This window comes from Phoca vitulina, unplaced genomic scaffold, assembly GCF_004348235.1.
Source record: "Phoca vitulina isolate PV1807 unplaced genomic scaffold, GSC_HSeal_1.0 scaffold25, whole genome shotgun sequence".
Taxonomy (NCBI): domain Eukaryota; kingdom Metazoa; phylum Chordata; class Mammalia; order Carnivora; family Phocidae; genus Phoca; species Phoca vitulina.
The window spans coordinates 38,251,648-38,270,336 of record NW_022589728.1 but is presented as its reverse complement, the minus strand read 5'-3'; the positions used below and the strand labels follow the sequence as shown (position 1 = coordinate 38,270,336).

At 39.3% G+C, this 18,689-nt stretch overlaps 1 protein-coding gene across 1 annotated transcript in view; it reads right to left on the bottom strand.

Moving 5' to 3' along the window:
• Positions 1–18,689, bottom strand: part of LRRC69 (leucine rich repeat containing 69) — a 110,257-nt gene that overhangs the window by 27,221 nt on the left and 64,347 nt on the right. Inside the window, exon 6 of the mRNA XM_032422030.1 lies at positions 2,293–2,394. Coding sequence (XP_032277921.1) covers positions 2,293–2,394 — 102 coding nt within the window. The remainder of the gene's footprint in view (positions 1–2,292; positions 2,395–18,689) is intronic.

Below are 18,689 nucleotides of genomic sequence, written 5' to 3'. Positions count from 1 at the left end.
GTTGTGGCTGAGCTGTATTTGTCTCAGTCCAGTTGTCAGCAGTGGCATACTTTCCCTGTTGTTGGCAGGGTTTGGTCCCTCTGTTGTTAATGGGCCAATCTGGGGCTGCCCTGGGCTTGAGTTGGGTCAGACCAGGCATTTGTCAGAGCTGCAGTAGCACCAAACTGCAGGGCACTCTTTCTGTGTTGTCCCGGGGGGCCGGGGGGGGCGGGGGGCTGTCACTGATGGGTGGAGTCTGTAGTTAGACCAGATGTTTGCACTCAGCCCACTGCTGGGGCTGCAGTTTAACTGGTATGTGTGGTTATCTTCCAGTCTCCCCAGGACAGGAGTCACTTTGGAATGGTGCTGACCCCTATTGGGGCTGCTTGCACAATGCCACACTTGTGGCCTAGCTTTGGACTCTTGTGGGGGAGCAGGATGGAGGGGTCTGCTCAACAGGAGAATGCAAGGGCAGGGCACATAGTGTCAGGAAGTTCTGTGCAGGTCTACTGTGGGAGGGGACCTGTAGCCAATTTGGAAAACTCCTGCAGGGTTGGAGGGAGTGAGTCTGCAGAAGAGGGTGGGTGTGGGGTACACTGTTAGCAAGCTAGGTGGAGTGTTCACACTCTGCTGGTTCCTGCATGTGTTGTGTATCTAGGCTGGGGTGTGGGCCTTCCAGCTCTTTTGTTCTTAGAGAAGTCTCCCAAAGATCCCTGCGCCTCCTGCACAAGTTCTGAGATAATAAGCAAATCTCTCTCCCATAACCCAAGTGTTGTTCAAACTGCTGCTTCTATGCTGTATCACCGGGGCTGTTTGTTACGCTGTCTCTTTAAGGGTGGGGACTCGGTGTTTTATCACCCCCTGGCTCTCCCACAGCCAAGTTGCTGAGTTTTAAAGTTCCAGGTGGTAAGCTCCACTGATTATAAAATCTCACAATGTGCCAAAACAAAACAAAACAAAAGTTTTAAAAACTCATGATATTAAGCCCCTCTGGTTTCCAAAGACAATGAATTTTTTCAATATAGTATAGTACTGTATTTTCTTCTTTATGATTTTCTTAATATTTTCTTTTCTCTAGCTTACTTTATTGTAAGAATACAGTATATAAAACATGTACATTAACACCTATTTGTTATGTGTTAATATGTTAATCCACTATTTATATTATTGGTAAGGCTTCCAACAACAGTAGGCTATTAGTAGTTAAGTTTTGGTGGAGTCAAAAGTTATACATGGATTTTCAACTGCATGGGGCTGGCACTCCTAGTCCCTGTGTTGTTCAAGGGTCAACTGTATTTGTGTGTGTGTGTGTGTGTGTGTGTGTAAAATGTTTGTGCTCCTGGGTCTTTACAGTTTTAAAAAAGAGGAAAGAAATACTGCTCTCTCACTCTGCATCTTCATCCCAGCCACAGGGCAACACTCTTGAATACAAGGGCTCCCAATGAGACCACTGCCACATTGAGTTAACTGCTCATTCAGTCCCCTCTATAAATCAGAACCTCTTCCAGGAAGGGACCACCTCTGTTTCCTTTTCCCTCACCTTCCAGCAGCATCTTTCTGAGACAATGGAGCTTTCTGAAAATGGAATCTGAAGCCCGGCTGCTTAGGTTGGCATCATCATCCCAACACCTACTAGCTCTGTGAACTTGGACAAGTTATTTAACCTATCTGAGTCTCAGTTTATCTATAAAAGGAGGACAATAAGGGTACTACCTTTTTAAGATTATTAGAGGACTAAATTAGTTCATTCCTGTTAAGCACTTAGAACCTGAGAAGTCCAAATGCATAATGGAGATGCATACTCAAATGTGGGAAGATCTACAATCTTTAATTCACCTGTCACCAAAAAACACACAAAGAGAGTCCTCTAATATGCTTTTCTATTCCATCTTTTAATATCATCAATTTGTCTGACTAAAGTCAACATGATTTCTGGATCATATTCTTTCATCCACTAGAAATAGGGACAAGTGAAAATACAATGGAAGAGGCAAAGATCCTGGTAAGAACAAATCAAATACATCTTTAGATAATACTGAAAAAATACTTGGAAGGTTAAAGTGAAAACAAATTCCTCTCTTTTCTTTTCATCCAACAAAATGTTTCCATTTCTCCAAATTTGGTCACTCTGGAAATCAGGATTACATTGGATTCTGTAAGCAAGTCAAAGAGATTATGTCTAGGATCCACACTGCCAATGGACTAGGATTGCAGTAATCATTTGCTGGCTTGCAAGAATATTTACAGAAAACTCTTTAAAACATAAATCACAGCTTTCGTTTGAGGACCTGTGTAAATGACATAAGGCTTCACCTGTAGACTCCAGGCGTCCTCCTGTTGTACAGCATTAACCGGCTGCTTCAGGAACAGTGGGTTTCCTTCACAGTAGAATTCCTTCAGCTTCAGATTCTGAAACTTTCAAAACAAAATAAAAACTTCATTGCATGATAAAATAACAAACTTCACTTTTGAGGCTACATCTTATTTAGGACTTACATTCCATGTTAGTATTTTAACAGCAGGACGTACTCTAGTTGTTAGAAGCCTAAGAGTTTTCATGCTGGCGTGAATGGCAATGACCTTACAAGTCCCAGGTGGCATCCCCCATACTAGACAACTGCGAAAACTTGTTCAGGATAATGGGATTGATTAGTAATAGAAAAGGGGCCGTTAATTAACCAAATGCTAGGGACATTTTGCAAATAACGTATCTGTTAGAAAACCAAGTATGATGAAAAATAACATTCTAATATACACCAGAATCCATGTCTCAAAGACTGAACCATGATCCATTTATGTTCAGTGAAAAAGGTAGGGGAAACAAAGGAAAATCAAAATGTTCTCACTATAACCTATTGTGCACAGTGAAAATAAAAAAAGGAGAACAGATTTCACAAGGATATTTAATCTTCTATGAAGAAACCCTAAATTCAATTGTCTGCCATTTAAGTCTACCATTTTAGTAGAAAAATAAGGGATCCGCTCATATTAATAGCATGCCTTGCTTCCCAGGAACCTATGTGTTTTCAAAGTTAAATTCATTTAGAGAATTACTTTTCTGAGCCTCAGTTTCAGCTGTGAAATGGAAAAAATAAGACCCATCTTCAGTGGTGCACTGGTAAAACAGTTCTCTGGAAATAAAACATTTTTAAAAGCCCTGAACTGTGGCATGTTTTGATTCGTTGGTGTAAATACTGCTACCACGGCTGATTCCAGTCACCAAACACAGAGTTGGGAAGAGATGTGGAAAATTGGTTCCTGTGAGCCAGGATGAGCCGGCATCATCACACTTATGGAGGAATTAGATATTTCCCTGATTTCAGCTTAGGGTTTGAAACATAGCAAACATGCAACAAATTAAAATAATTGATTTAAAACACCTTTCCAGGTATTCATGTCACTAGACATTTTGAAATAAAATACAGGGCTCAAGGCCATGTTGGAATCACCTTGCCTCCTGGTCCCACAACAGACATTCTGACTTTTCTAAGGCAGTTCCTATGTTGTCTACCATCAGGAAGCAACCTAGAGAGTTGAATCCAGTGGTAGCCCCAAGTCAGTGCTGGATGTGCTGAAATCAAGAAAGCACTCCCAGCATATCATTTTTTCCTTTCTGTCCTAAAGAACACTCCATAATTTATATCAAAACTCATAGCCCTTTTTCAAACAGATACAAACTTGAATACCTTGCTATATGTGAGTATCGTTAACATATATGAACCTCATTTCAAATTTGACCATGGTTCAAAGGGCATACATTTCTCTTTAGGGGTCATCCTTCTCTTCCTTCGAATCCTATCACTACCCTTCCATCATACGTGGTAATGAGTGACTCAGTTTGCTAACTTGCTACACAAAATATTTCAGAAAGAAGTTATCCTCATGAAAGGACATTATTAATGAAATTCACTAGCATGTGTTTCGAGCAGGTAAGTTTCAATAACCTGAAGTCACACAATCTCTCAATGTCCACTCTGAATATTCCCCAGAACAACATTTTTTTCATACCCTCTCTCTATGTGCACTACTGGGTTTCCGGTCAGCCTTGCTTCTTACTAGGACAATATTTTTAGTCATTGTCGTCACCCCAGTAGCACAATTAGCTATGTTTTCTTCTGTTTAATAAAATGTTGTTACAGCCTTTCAGAGTCTTTGCACCTGCCTACTCAAACAAGAGTTTTGAGTTTTATCTCAAGTGGAACAAATCTGCCCCACTCCCATAATAGATATTTTTAGTTGTCATAAATGGGGATGGGGGAGTATTACTGACATCTAAATAGTAAAGAGCAGGAATGCTGCTAAACATCCTACAATACACAGGATAGCCCCCACAAAGAATTATCAGATGCAAAATAGTGTTCAAGTTGGAAAACTCTGATACAGAGGGAAAAAAATCATAAACATTCACTGATCTGTCGTATCTGGAGAGGGGATTCGCAGCTTCAGGGAAATGAAGGTTAAAATGAGGGGTTTTATTTTTTTAAGATGAAGATCACTTGAGCACAAAGAAGGTAAGTGCCAACACAGAGATTAATAGAAAGGAGATAAAAGGATAATTGAAATAGTAATGATCAGGTGAACACAAATGACCTTTGAATACTAACATCTTTGAATTATTTCCTCTTCTGTGGCCAGAAGAAAGGAAGTGTAAATGCAGGCAGGGATATGTCTGAAGGTGTGGGCTTGGATCACTGAAGAAGTCAGACATGTTCCCTTCAATTCTGCCTCTAAAATAGAGAGTAAGACCATCTGTCAACTGAATTGTGAAGCAAGGCGTCACTGTGGAAGGAGGCAGGAAGAAGGAGGTGAAAGTTTGGAATGTACTACAGATTTTTGAAGAGAAACCTGGCCAGAGACAAGCAAAAATACCATACAGAGGTGCTGAGGGACCTACTGGAATCCACACATTTGTGGTGATCCATGTCTACACACTGTGTGCTTCCATGTAGCACCCAGCGTCCCAGATCCAACACTGAGAGTCTGCAGAATGGATATATCAGAAAGCAAGGGAATGGGTGCACTGCATGTACTAAAAAGTAAATGCTTTGGGCTTTATGGTCTAGGCTAGATAGAAAAAGAAATAATAGTACAAAGTTTTGACAGACCAGGACTAAAAGGAGAAATAAAGGGATATGAATTGTCACTGACCTAAAAGATACGGCTGTAAAGCAATAGGGAACTGGAAAACAGGAGGAACCAGTGCTCAAACTGCCGTACTAGACTTTCATTCTTCCAACTTAGAGCAGGTGAAAATGATGGTAAAATCCAGACATGAACGTGGAGGCGGTTTGCTGAAGTGCAGACTGGGAAAGCTCATTAAAATCAAGGATTCAAGGAACTTTGTGCTGAAGTTGTTTGTATCGACCACCTTTACAAATGAACTTCCTGAGTAATGCTCTCAAATATCTGGCTATCTATGGAACATCTCCAGCTGGAAGTCCCACAGTCACCATAAATTCCAACATTTGAAACTAAACTCATGTTTCCTCTACATTTTCCTCCTTCCTTTGCCTCATCACCGACATCAAATCTCTTTCCATGCTCTGTCAATTCTACGTTCTTAAAATTTCTGGAATCTATCCTTTTTTTTTTTTTTAAGATTTACTTATTTATTTGAGAGAGAATGAGAGAGAAAGCATGAGAGCAAGGGCAGAGGGAGAGGGAGAGAGAGAAACTTTAGCAGGCTCCATGTTCAGCACAGAGCCCAAAGCGGGGCTCGATCTCACCACCCTGAGATCATGACCTGAGCCGAAACCAAGAGTTGGACACTCAACCGACTGTACCACCCAGGCGCCCCTGGAATCTCTCCTTTATTTCCATCCTGCTCTCCCACCCACCTCCTCACTACCTCTGCAGAATCTCCTCCTACTCCCAACCCCAGCCACTAACCCTCTGCCTTGATTAAGGCCCTCACCTTATATGCATTATTACAACAGTACTCAAATTAGTCTCCATGCAAACTTCTGCTGCCAAAGTTGTCTTTTAAAATGAGAATCTGATCATAATACAATCCTGCTTAACACTTTTCAGTGTTCTCTTTTGTCCACAGAATAAACTCAAATGCCCTAGTATATCATAATTGGGTTTTCTCGGCCAGTTTCTCCAACCCTATATCCTGGTAAGCCCAACCTTCACCCTTATACGCCAGTCATCCTAAGTTACTTAGGGGTCTCACAAGAGGTCTGTGTCTTATCTCACAGTTATTACTCATGCTGTGCCTTCTACTCACCCCATTCCTGGATCACCTCTTCTTCAAGATGAAAATATTACCCACCTAAGCTTCTCCGGCTTCTACCAAATGTTTCCGTGTCTATTCCCTGGGCTTTATATATAATACTATGAAACAATCATTATTGAAAAGTCTATCTTCATCTCTCAGGCTTTGGTCTCTTTAAGAACCACATCTTAAGTGCCTATGTAATGCAACCTCTAAATTCAGTACTTAGAACACAGCTGATGCCCAGTAAATAACTGGTAAATTAACAAATGTCTTCTCAGAAACCCCAGGCACACACAGCTCTCCCTAAGAACTCAAAATTTTCAAAGGCCTTTTTCTCCAGAGGTGGTCAATTGTAACTGTTCCTCCAAAGCCCCAGGCCTCAGGAACAATGTATAAATTCAGCAAGTCCTTCTGTTGCTTCAGACTGAAGTAATAAGGGAGATCAGAAGGGTCTGGTTTAACAAGAACATTGTTAAAGTAAACAAGAAAAAAGGAGGCTGAGATTTCATATTGACTAAAATAGAACTGATAAGTAGGCTAACAGCAAATTACCATGGACTCTTTGGACCATCCCAAAGCTCATGGGTTCCTGTTAGCAAGAATTAGAATTTCTAAATAAGCTAAAGCCCAACTTGTAAAGAGGATAAGATCTTAAGTGTGGGGCTATGGCATTCAAAAATTATATGAACAATTCTAAAAAGGACAGAAATAAGATATGTAACCAATGAGAAATTTAAGAAAATATATGATAAACTTCATATCTAATCAGAATTGTATAATGAGTAGGCTGATGATAACATTTGAACATAAGAAAGCCAAAAACTCTATTCTGGGAGTGGGAGTGGAAATAGGCATAAAGTGACCTAAAGTCAGGATCCTTCAGTATCAGTTGGATACTTGTCCCTAAAGAAGACCCTTAGAAGGAGTTGAAGAATGGAGGCCAAGAGAAAACTAGAGGAAAGGAGATTACTAAACTCTCCAGCTCCAAACACACACACACCCCTTCCTCAATTCTGGCCAGGGAGAAGTGGCCAAAGCCCCAAGCCCAGGCCCCTTCCTGCCTTCAATACACTGGGCCTTAACCTGATGGGACAATGGCTCTAGCGTCCTCTTCAGGCCTCTTGATTTAAACATCACTGTAAAAAGAACAACTGGTCTACAAGGGCTTGTTTGTCTCTCCTCACGATCCCCACCCCACCCCTGCTTTAGACCCCACTTCTGTCTTCGAACCACCTGAGAACCAGCAGAGGAAGAGGCTTCTCTTTCCACAGGCCCTGAGTGCTCCATCCTCAACAGTGTGATTGCCTTACAATGTAAATTAGATCATATCACTCCCTTGCTCAAAATCATCCAGTGGTTCTCATCTCACTCCCCACACTGGCCTATAGGACTCTTATGATTGGACCCTGCACTATCTTTGATCCCATCTTTGACCCCTAGCCCTCACTCTCACTTTCTCTAACCCAATCTCCATTCTGGCAACATTGGCTTTCTTTCCACACATTCTTCACCTCAGATCATTTGCACTTCCCACTTTTTAGCACTCTGCTCTCAGATTTGTCCATACCACTAAAATTCAGAAAAAAATGTAATCTTACATTTAGCCATTTGAGAAGGAAAATCTGATGACCCATGGATTCGAAATCCAGACAAGTTTTCATTAACATGCAAAAACAATGGAAAGACTTCTCACATGTATGAGCTAATTACCTTAACCAAAGAAAATTCCTCAAGATACAAAGCAGCTGAAAGAGAGTAACAAAAACAAAGAATTTGGGGAATACATTTATTTTGCCAACCAAAATGCAAAAAATAAAAATTAGGAGGTGGGTGAGGAGATGGGAAAAATAGATAAAGGGGAGTAAGAGTCCACTTACGATGATGAGCACTGAGTAATGTACAGAAATGCTGAATCATTATATTGTACACCTAAAACTAAGATAACACTGTATGTTAATTATACTTCAGTAAAAATAAATAAATAAAGTAGCTTCTTAGAAACATCTAAAGAAAAAAATTTTAAAAATAAAAATAAACATCAGAACATCCACTGCCCAATGTAAACAAGATTAGGGCAATCTGCTTATAAACAAATTTGCAATGTCATCAAAAAGCCTGAAAGTCATTCTTTCTCTTTGTTAATTCTACTTGAAGGAATTCGCCCAAAATAAATATTTGAAATAGGAAAAAATATTTATGCACAAAATGTGTTTCTCAGAATTACTTAAAATTTAGAAGATTCTCCTATATTAAAAAAAATGTCTGGTAAATTATATGACATACCTGAATCCTCTTGGCCCTCTGTCTTTTTACTACCTGTGTTTAAGAAAACCTAACCCTGGGTCATCCCTGCCATCAGTTTTCCCTATCTCTGCACTCAAGCAAATAAGTCCCATTTGCAGAATCACACTGCAGGGTAGACAGGAATCACAGTGACCACCTTCCAAAATGCCCTCAGGGGTTGCCAGAAATTCTTCTCTACTCAGCATGCTAGCCAACATTAACTCAGCTTTTTCTTTGCTGTCCTATCATTCTTTGCCCAACCATGAAATAGTTCTCCACAGAGCCCACCACATTCTCTTTTTACTTTATTTTCTTTTCCCTAGGCAATTTTACCCACTTCCACAATTTCAATTAAATCTCTAAGCCAATGACTCTGATTCCACATCCGATAGCCAATTGCTTACTCAAAATCTTCACTTTCATGTCTTAAATACAAGTCAAACTCACCATGTCCAAGATTGAATTCATGACCTGCTCTCCTAAGGTTGGTCTTTTTCCAGCATTTTCTATCCTAGACCATAGAAAGCTTATAACCCATCACCATTTCCAAATTTACCTCTTAAATGTCTCTTGAATCTGTTCAAGTCTTTCCACTCCTACTGCTACCACCTTAGACCAAGTTCCAAGTTACCATAATTTTTTTACTTGGCTTCAGTAAGAGTCTACCTGAAGTGTACCCAACATTCCCTCTGGTCTCCTCCGATAGGTCTTCCACCCTTCAGACAAAATGATCTTTTCAAAATGCAAATCTGATTATATCACCCCCTGCCTAAAATCCTTTGAAATTTGTGTTGCCCTTCAAATAAAGATAAAAATCCTTACACATACCCTATATTCTTTGGCCGTGGTCTCTTCCCATCCAATCTCTAAGCTCCAGCCACACTAAATTATTTCCAGTTCCCTGAACATCCATGTTCCTTCCCAAGCCCTTTCCACATGCTGTTTACTCTGTCTGAAATGTGTCTTTTCCTTTCACCTAAATGATTCCTACTTATTCTTCAGCTCTCAGCTTATGTTACTTCCTCCTGGAAGCCTTCCCTAACCTACCTGTTGACTACTGCTCTCTCTCTCATAGACCAGGGATTCTTCCTTTTAGTGGATGGATTTCAGTTTGTAATTATATATTCATAATGTTAATTAGTTGATCAATATGTTTTCCCACTATACTACAGCTCTAAGAGAGCAGAGACCCCATCTGGTTCCTCACCATTATATCCCCAATTCCTAGTGCAAGACTCAGTATATAATATGCATGGGTCTAGGAAGACAGACTTGGTAATCAAATTGCCTTGTTTAAATTTCAGCTCCATTAAACATATACTAGGACCACCAAGCTTTTCCTACTCTGCTGATGCTGCTCCAACCCCCACCTTCCACCACTACCCAGGGACCCTGCCACCTATAGATTTTACATGGTATGATTCTACTACTTGGACACTTAAACAGGGGCTTGACTCCTGAGCCAAAGAAAGCTAAGCATAGGCCTGATCCAATCATATGCGATCCAACAGACTTGCCTAATCATATACTCTTTTGGGAATTTAAACCAAGAAACATGGAAATAATTTGCAACTGAGTTCTGGAAGCTGGAATAAAACAGCTATTACGTCAAGTTGCTGCAAACTCCACAGTACGTTATATGTATGCTGATCTTATAGGAGATCAGAAACAAGGTATAAACAGAGCAACATTTGGAATATGGCTACATTATAACAACATATCAACATTATACCAACAAGTGTGATGACCTAACAATTCATCCTCATGCTGCTGAAGATCCCAGCAGCAACCTGAACTGAGAACACTCTCTCCAAACTTCTGAGCTCTGCGCAACCTTACCGTAGCTCCTGCTTGAATCCCCATGAGATTCTCCTTACTCTTCCCTATGTAACTTTAGTTAAATTCTATTTATGTTGTAACCAAAGAGCCAAAAGAAATCATGCACGCCAATTTCAACATGTCATAGAATTCTTTTGTCCCACCTTCAGCAGATAAACAATTCTCTCCACTGTTTCTAAATTACTCCAACTAACCTTCCTGGGTGCTTTTCTTCGAACCCTTCTTTGCAAAACATAAAAATCTACTCCCCCCTTCTCTCAAACTGTTTAAGACTTTCAAATACTCACTCTTTAGAAACAGTTTCAGGCTTCTGAAAGCAAATTATGTAATAATTAGTACCTCTCCACTGGATAGGGAAGCCATATACCTTATGATATTCTTTCATCCATATTTCTAAACCTCACAGATCTGGTTACAGATAAAAAGCAGTCATCAGCAGTAACCAAACTATAAAAGGCACTTTCCTTGGGGAATAACAAAGAAATCAAAGTCCCCAACCTCTGCCTTGGGATAGTCTACAATTTAAACTAAAGAATTACATATTAAAATTTATTCAGACCAGGCAACAATTGAGAGTAGTGAACCAGAAGAAAGATATTCAAAGATTTTATGAAAGCTGTTTATGGTTTAAAAACCAATTGTGAGATATTCGGTCTTCCGTTCTTTTTATTCTGACAGGAAATTAAAATTTTAGTGGCCAGATTCATGATGAGAAATGCAGAAAGAATGCCAGTTTGTAGCTTCTGCCTTGGTTTTCATGCAAGTCCCAATGTGGTTTTAAATAAAGCATCTAAAGGTAAAACACCTTTAATTCCACTCCACATATCTTTGTTGTCCTTTACTCAAATTAGATATCAATGTTTCAAGAATTCTTGAATGCTTTTCTTTACCTTCCCTTAAGTCACTGTTATTTTAACTAAAACACCCTTTCTTTTAAGCTTTTCCTATAACTAAATCTATACTTAGTTGCAGAACAGAGAAAGCATGGTCTTAAAGGCTGGGGACTGGGATCAAATCCATTTCCTCCACACAATCTCTTTACACAAGTCATTTAGTGTATCTGAGCCTGTTCTTCATGTATAAATATAACAATAACTATCTTACTAATTGTGAAGGTCAAACGAGGAAGTATAAAGTATGTGGTAAACTTTGAAGCATTCTAGAAAAATTAGGTACTACACCAACATGTAGTCCGTTGTCTACAATAGGCAAGTTATATTTATTGTTCTTCTGGCTTGTTAAGATCAGCCATTATTTTGTCTTCCTTTTCTTCACCCAATACTTTGCTTCATTTAAGTGCTACCAGACAAGGGTAAAGGCATTTCCGCATGCTGCAAATGTATTAGCAAACTGATATAAGTACTTCTAGTTTCAAGATGGTAAAACTAAGCACAATCAGCAATATCCCTCTCCCATGACAAATCCTAGAAATGACACAAAGATACCTTTTAAAATAAAAAATAGCCACTTAAAAACAGGAAGAGAAATTCTCACAGGAACAGAAACTATAAACAGTTATCATCTGGAGAAAGAAGTATCAACCCAGGATGCAATGGAAGCCCAGGGGGAAATTTCTACACACACAAAAAAAATGGAATGGAGGGACAGTACACAGAGGTAATAGAGGTCTCCAGAAAAGAACAGGTAGTGAAACAACAGACAGGAGGATTACCAAACTAAGAAGCTGGCAGATACTATGGATTCATCCACCCATTCTTATCACACGGCCACACTCCACCTCCCACCTCCATACCTCCTTTCCCTGAATCCCACACACCTATAACTTAATAGGAGCAGTGCTTTGAATAGAGAAAGGTGAGAGGGACCCTGAGTGGCTGGCAACACCGGGGAAGAATGAGCAGCTATCAGAATGCATTACACCTGCTGGAATATATTCTCAACCATTTCTCTACTGTCACTGACCAACACAAACTCCTGTAAGAACTTTATCTTCTCCCATAAAGTGAACGGCAAAGACAGCTGCCAGCTTTCAGGAAATCTCCAGTGTCCCAAATTCAAAACTAAGATGAAAGTTTAAAAATAAAATGACCTGAAAATCACTGAGTGTCAATACCTTAGAAATAATAGAGGCAAGAACTTATATCAGAAGAAACAGAGCTAATAGGACAGGACTCTAAAGTAATTAGTATAATTAATATTTTTAAAGAGATATGTGAAATACTGCCTAGGTAAAGCAAGAATAAGAACCAGTTTTAAAACTTGAAAATGTCAAGCTTTCTGAAGCAAAATTTGACAACATTTATCAAAGCAGTAAAAGTATGCATAATTTGGATCTAGCAATTACATTTCAATGAATCTTTCCTGAGGGAGTAACTAACGGTATGTACAAAGATTAGTTACAATGACATTCATTGAAGCATTTTAATTGTGGCAAGAAGTTTGAAATCTCCTACCTGTCAAAAAACAGGAGACTGCTTAAATATAAACAATATCAATATGATGCACCCACCCACTAGAAATAGAGAGGTAGCATCGAATGACTATGTCATACACCTGAAACTAATGTAACATTGTACACCTAAAGTTAATGTCAACTATAATTTTTTAAAAGTTAGCACAAATTGACCTAGATAAAAGAATATTCAATAATTAAGTCAAATTTCCACAATAAATCTAGATACCCAATGGGGGGGGAAGAAGAAAGAAATAGATAGGAAAATACTTCAAGCAATGGGGAAATGTTTACAATAGAAGTTGAAAAGGCATATTATAAAACATGTACGTATGAATAATACACTAATATGTACAAGTAATACTAATAATACTAACACATTAGCATGTATGAATATTCCTTTTTTTTTTTTTACAAAAATCTATATCTGCACATACACACATGCATACATAGACCTTAAAAAAAACCTGGAAGAATAGGAAAAAAATAAACCAACATGTTAAGGTATGAGCATTCCCCCCTCCCCCAGCCCAGCATGCTTAGATTGTGGGTAATTTTGCTTTTTTTCTTTTTGTTTATCTCTATTTTCCAAATAATTCACAGTGAAAACAAATTCCCAATTTTTTTTCCCAAAATGATCAAACTCACATCACCCTAATTCTGATTTCTGATCTGCAAACTTTCAGAAGATGCATTTGGGAATGGCAACAGGATATAGACTCTTTCTGTACTGGGTTGAAAGACTGAAAATACAGCTTCCCAAAGTGGATAAAATTTTCCCAGGACTAAAAGTATTTCAAGGATTTCAAGCAAGCTATCTCAACATCTGTGCTGATTCTAAGATTCTCTCAGAAGTCTAAAAACTCTCCCACATATCTGGCCCATGAGGTATAAAAGGAAGACTGTAAGAAATATTTTTTCAAATTCTGTGCTGGTTCGGCTCATGCATTTCAATAGTGAGGGCTGATATGATCCTCAAGGAAATGAAAATTGGTTAACGGAGGAGGCAAAACAATCTTAGATATTATTACAATGGCTCGTGGCCCTCCAAAACTCAATCCTACCTGACAATATAAACATATGTACAGTTTCTCTCCAGTGCTAAAATGTAATGGGGTGGGGGACAAGTTATTAGGGGAAAAAATGTCTAAAAAGCTTCTGGCGGAAGGGGGACAATAATGAAAAAAGTTGAGAAACACAGGTTCAGCTACAGGAACTTAAAACCCAAATTCTTTTTTTCATATATCCTCTCTTGGTTAGGCTGCTTAGAGCATTCACTACTGTTATTTATTTTTTTATTACACATGTTCACACATACATGTTCACATGTTCCTTTGCTTTAGAAAACTCAATCAACTGACTCTTCAACAATTTGCTTGTATACTGAAGTTTGTAGACAAAAAGAATACTCATAAAATGCTAGATTTTTTCTAAGCATTGTGTTGCTTTCTGTTTTCAAATATAAGTGTTGGAAGCTTTGAAGAAGTATCTCCTGACAACTATTAACATTAGTTAATAATAAAATAATAATAATAAAAGTTTTTCCAGAAACCCCACCCAAAAGATTTCCATTTATTTTTCTCTGGCCAGAACTGTGATACATGGTCACTCCCTGCAAAAGTAGTTCAAGAGAAGAGGGTTTGAGATGGAGCCTTCAACCAGCTTCCCAGCAGCACCTGCCACATGGATTCTTCTATATCATTCCAGTCTCTCTGATCACATGTCAGCCGCACTTAGAGTAGCAGACCCTCCTTTATGCTGATTTGTTCTTGCAGTGGTGTAAGCACTGAGAATAGAGCAGTGCACAAAAAAATAATCCATAAAATCTCCCCTTCTGGGCTTATAATGCCCTGTGTGCTTTCTTCATGAACTACCTAAAATTATATTTTTTGTGTATTTGCTTATTATGTCTTCCCCTCTAGAATATAAGATTCAAGAGGGTACAGAGTTTATTTTATTCGCCTCTGTATCCAGAATGCCTAGAACAATAGTTCCTGGCATATAAAAAATATGTAAATATATATAATAAATGAATTAATAGTAAGGAAATGAGACTAAGGGAATTGAAGGATCTCTACCCAAGAATAGATGTAAATAACAAAGCTAATATATTAAGAATCTCTGGCACAAAAGAAAGACATATAATCTCTTTAAATTCTATACCAGTGGTGCCAAGGTTTACTGCCATTGATTTGCTGACTGGTACCAGATCAGGAAAGCCAATTATGAGCATCAATGTTCAACCTGGCTTCCAGTGATATCATGTTGGGAACCTGATACAGGCTGTGGGAGTATTTACCCCACAGAACTTGGTGGATGCCACAAAGAGAGCTAGTTGTCAAACATTTAACACCACTGGGTATCTCCTTCCCATCTCACTTCCTTGTCTATTCATGCTGAAAACACTTACATGAGTTACCCAGACTTCTCTCCCTAGGGGCTGTCCTTACTTTGCTGTTTCTGTGGGACTCTGAGTCTTCAGCATGGTGCCCTCCTCTTGCTTTCTCCACTTCCCAAATCTCTAAATTTTTGAACAAGGATCACATGTAGCTCAACAAGGGTGGGGCAAACCAGTAACTAAAAATGGTGGCTATTCAGCAAGCAAATCAGGCATGATCACCAGGGTGTAGGTGGAGAAAAGAGAACAGGAGAATTTATAACCAGCTCTGTGTCTATGAAAATGGGCAGGGGCAGAGCTTTTATTGAAAGACAGCGCCTGGTTGGCAGTCCTGGGCTTACTCCAAAGACGCATAAATCCTCTTGTTCTTTTTATATGAGGACAGTTAGTGCTGGACTGACTCTACTTATTCCCCAGGCGACATTCAGTGGAACTTGTACTCCAAAACACTGAATACCTGAATAAAAATTACATGGGAGTGCTGTAAAATAATTTCATAAAATGGCCTCTTCCATATTAAATGCAAGCTACATGCTTGTTTCACTTTATTTTGTTCTTGCTTTACAGAGTGTATATTTGATCCATAAGCATACATTATAACTGTTCTTCCTGCCATAAAGTTGAAAAAATTGCTAGCATTAATTAGATTTCTAACAATACCCCCTCAGGTACACATAGGTTATATATTTTTTCCATTTAGTATTCCCCCATCCACCTCCCCACATTCATTCTCTCATTGTCTGGGTCAGATTGCCCAGGGGGGCACGTAGATCTGTAAGGGATAACCTAGGACAAAAGTAGGGGAGGAAGCAGCAATGACATCTGGCATCACATCTCTAAAGCCTTCACATCATGGTGGCAATCCAACACCACTGTCATAGTGTGGGCGGGGGCACGTGCTTGTGCTTTGCTGGTGAAAAGCAAAGACAGGAGTCAGGACTAATGTAATATATAAAGCACTAACTAGGTTTCTGACGTCTTACGCTTGCCAGCTCAGTCAGTTATCACAGCAGCCAGCATTATTTGTATTATTAAAAGCAAAATGTTTATACTCTGAAACAAAGAACTGTAATATCAAGTGTCCCCACAGTGACACACTCAACCTTCCTCGATGTCACCTACTGTCTCCCCACCTGTGAGTGGGTTCCCTGGTAACCACTGCACCGCTTAGCTGCCTTAAGCCTTCAACAAATCCAGTGTCTTCGGTCTGGAATTATTTTCTTGATTTATAGCTCTGCTTTCTCTTTAGTCTACCCTCCTAGGAAGTCACACCTGCAGTTTCTTTGATAGTTCCCCCCTTTAATCCAGGAATGCCAGCAACAGACTCTCCCACATGATATCTAAAAATATGTTCCAGGGCACCTGGGTGGCTCAGATGGTTAAGCGTCTGCCTTCGGCTCAGGTCATGATCCCAGGGCCCTGGGATCAAGCCCCACATCAGGCTCCTGGCTCAGCAGGGAGCCTGCTTCTCCCTCTCCCTCTGCTCTCCCCCTGCTCATGCTCTCTCTCTCTCTCTCTGTATCTCTGTGTCTCAAATGAATAAACAAAATCTTAAAAATATATATAAATAAATAAATAAATAAATAAAAATATGCTCCAACCCCAGTATGTTTTCTTTCCCTCAATAGTAAGGTTAGAGGTTCCTTTTGTAGAGGGACTTCAGATATTACCAATTGTTCCTCCTAATTACTAGGCACAAAAAGCAAGAGCTTGCAGAGTTAACTGCTAATCTCCACTCCTCATCTCAAATGAAACTATGCTTTTAGTTCTCCTAAAGAACACATTTCCAGGGGTCTTGACTTGAATTTTCTAAAGTTAGCCAGAGCCTATAGGAGTATAGCAGGCTACGCAGCACGGGTAGAGGGTTCAGAGGTCAATCCTTTCTCTGGCTAGTTCAACTCAGCCACGCCGTCCACAAAAATCAAAAGAATATACAATCTTGACAAATAGAAGCAATCTATGATAATCAAGCATGGTATATTTATATAAATGACTACCAGTAATTAAGAATATTTGGACTTTGAAGTGGCCTAGGTTTGAATTTCAGCTCTGTTATAGGTGCATTAATCTCCTTCCACAGCCTCAGTTTTCTCATCTGTAAAATGGGAATTGCAATAGTACCCATCTCACAGACCTATAATGAGGATTAAATAAGATGATGTTTCTAAAATGCTTAACACAAAACCAAACACACAGTTTTCAAAGAATATTAGTTATCACATTTTGTTTTTACATAGTAACTTTTATATATCTTCCTTAGCATAATACTGTTTCCAGCAAGCATCTGTGACCCAGGTAGACAAAACCCTTACTAACAATATAACAATACATTCACAAATGGAAGAGCATCCCTCCTATGATGGCCTTTGCCAACCCCTGCTGGTTCTTCCCCTCAGACTCTATCTAGTCCAGGGAAGTTTCTTGCCAGAACTTCCTAAAGGGAAGTTGCCCTGGTACTAACAAAAGAAAGAACCACTTCCTGGGCTGAGTTCCCTGACACCTCGGGGTAGTTGTCTTCTTGATACACAAGTGTATCAAGAAGTGTATCCCCCTCATTATGTTCCAGAACCTTGAGTCCTTACTGTCACTAATCACTATACATACCTATCTCCCCATTATATCTTCTCTGCACACTATTGTGATTTTTTGCATATGGGCACTTAGAGGGAAAAATAAGTGAGAGAGAAAACTAAGATTTATACAGTGAGTAGTTTTCTATAAATTTATTTGATCCTTGCCTCATAAAAGTCTTATAAATAATGAGAAAAGTGACCCCCTTCCCTCCTACCCTCACTGCTGATTATAAATAAAATGTTAAATGCCCTGTAACTTAATATAGGGAACTTTGGAAGTCTCCTGGGATACCTACTCAGCCAGGGCTTAGGTTTTTATTTTTGTTTTGGTTTGTATTTTAATATATTACCAATTATCTTCCAAGAACTTCAGGTGGCTTATGATAGAAGACTTATAAATTGTGGCAAATAAAATTAGAGTTCAAAAATATGAAAAAGATGAGGATTCTCAAACTAACTTCTCAGGGGTGCCTGGCTGGCTCAGTCGGTAGAGCGCGCAACTCTTGATCTCGGGGTCATGAAATAAAAGCTTACATTACCATCTGCGAAGCACTCCTCTAGGCACTAAGAACATAGTAATGGGGTTATCTGCTGGCTCACCTCCTGGGTGTACAGCAACAGGCCTACCACACCTCCACCTTGCTGGGATCCTTCAGCTTCTCAGACTCCTGGGCCAGGTATGTGTGTTTGCTCCATGACAAAGGGTCCTTGCTTTTGCAGGACACCCACATCAACAAGAATGACACCTCAAAAAAGAGAAAAGAGGTAGTACTGACTGCCAGGGACTTTATCAGTATGGATATTAGTAAAATGTCACAACTAGAGTTCAGAATAACGATTATAAAGACACTAGTTGGGCTTGAAAAAAACATAGAAGATTCTAGAGAATCCCTTTCTGGAGAAATGAAAGAACTAAAATCTAATCAAGTCAAAATCAAATAGGCTATTAATGACATGCAATCAAAAATGGAGGCTCTAACTGCT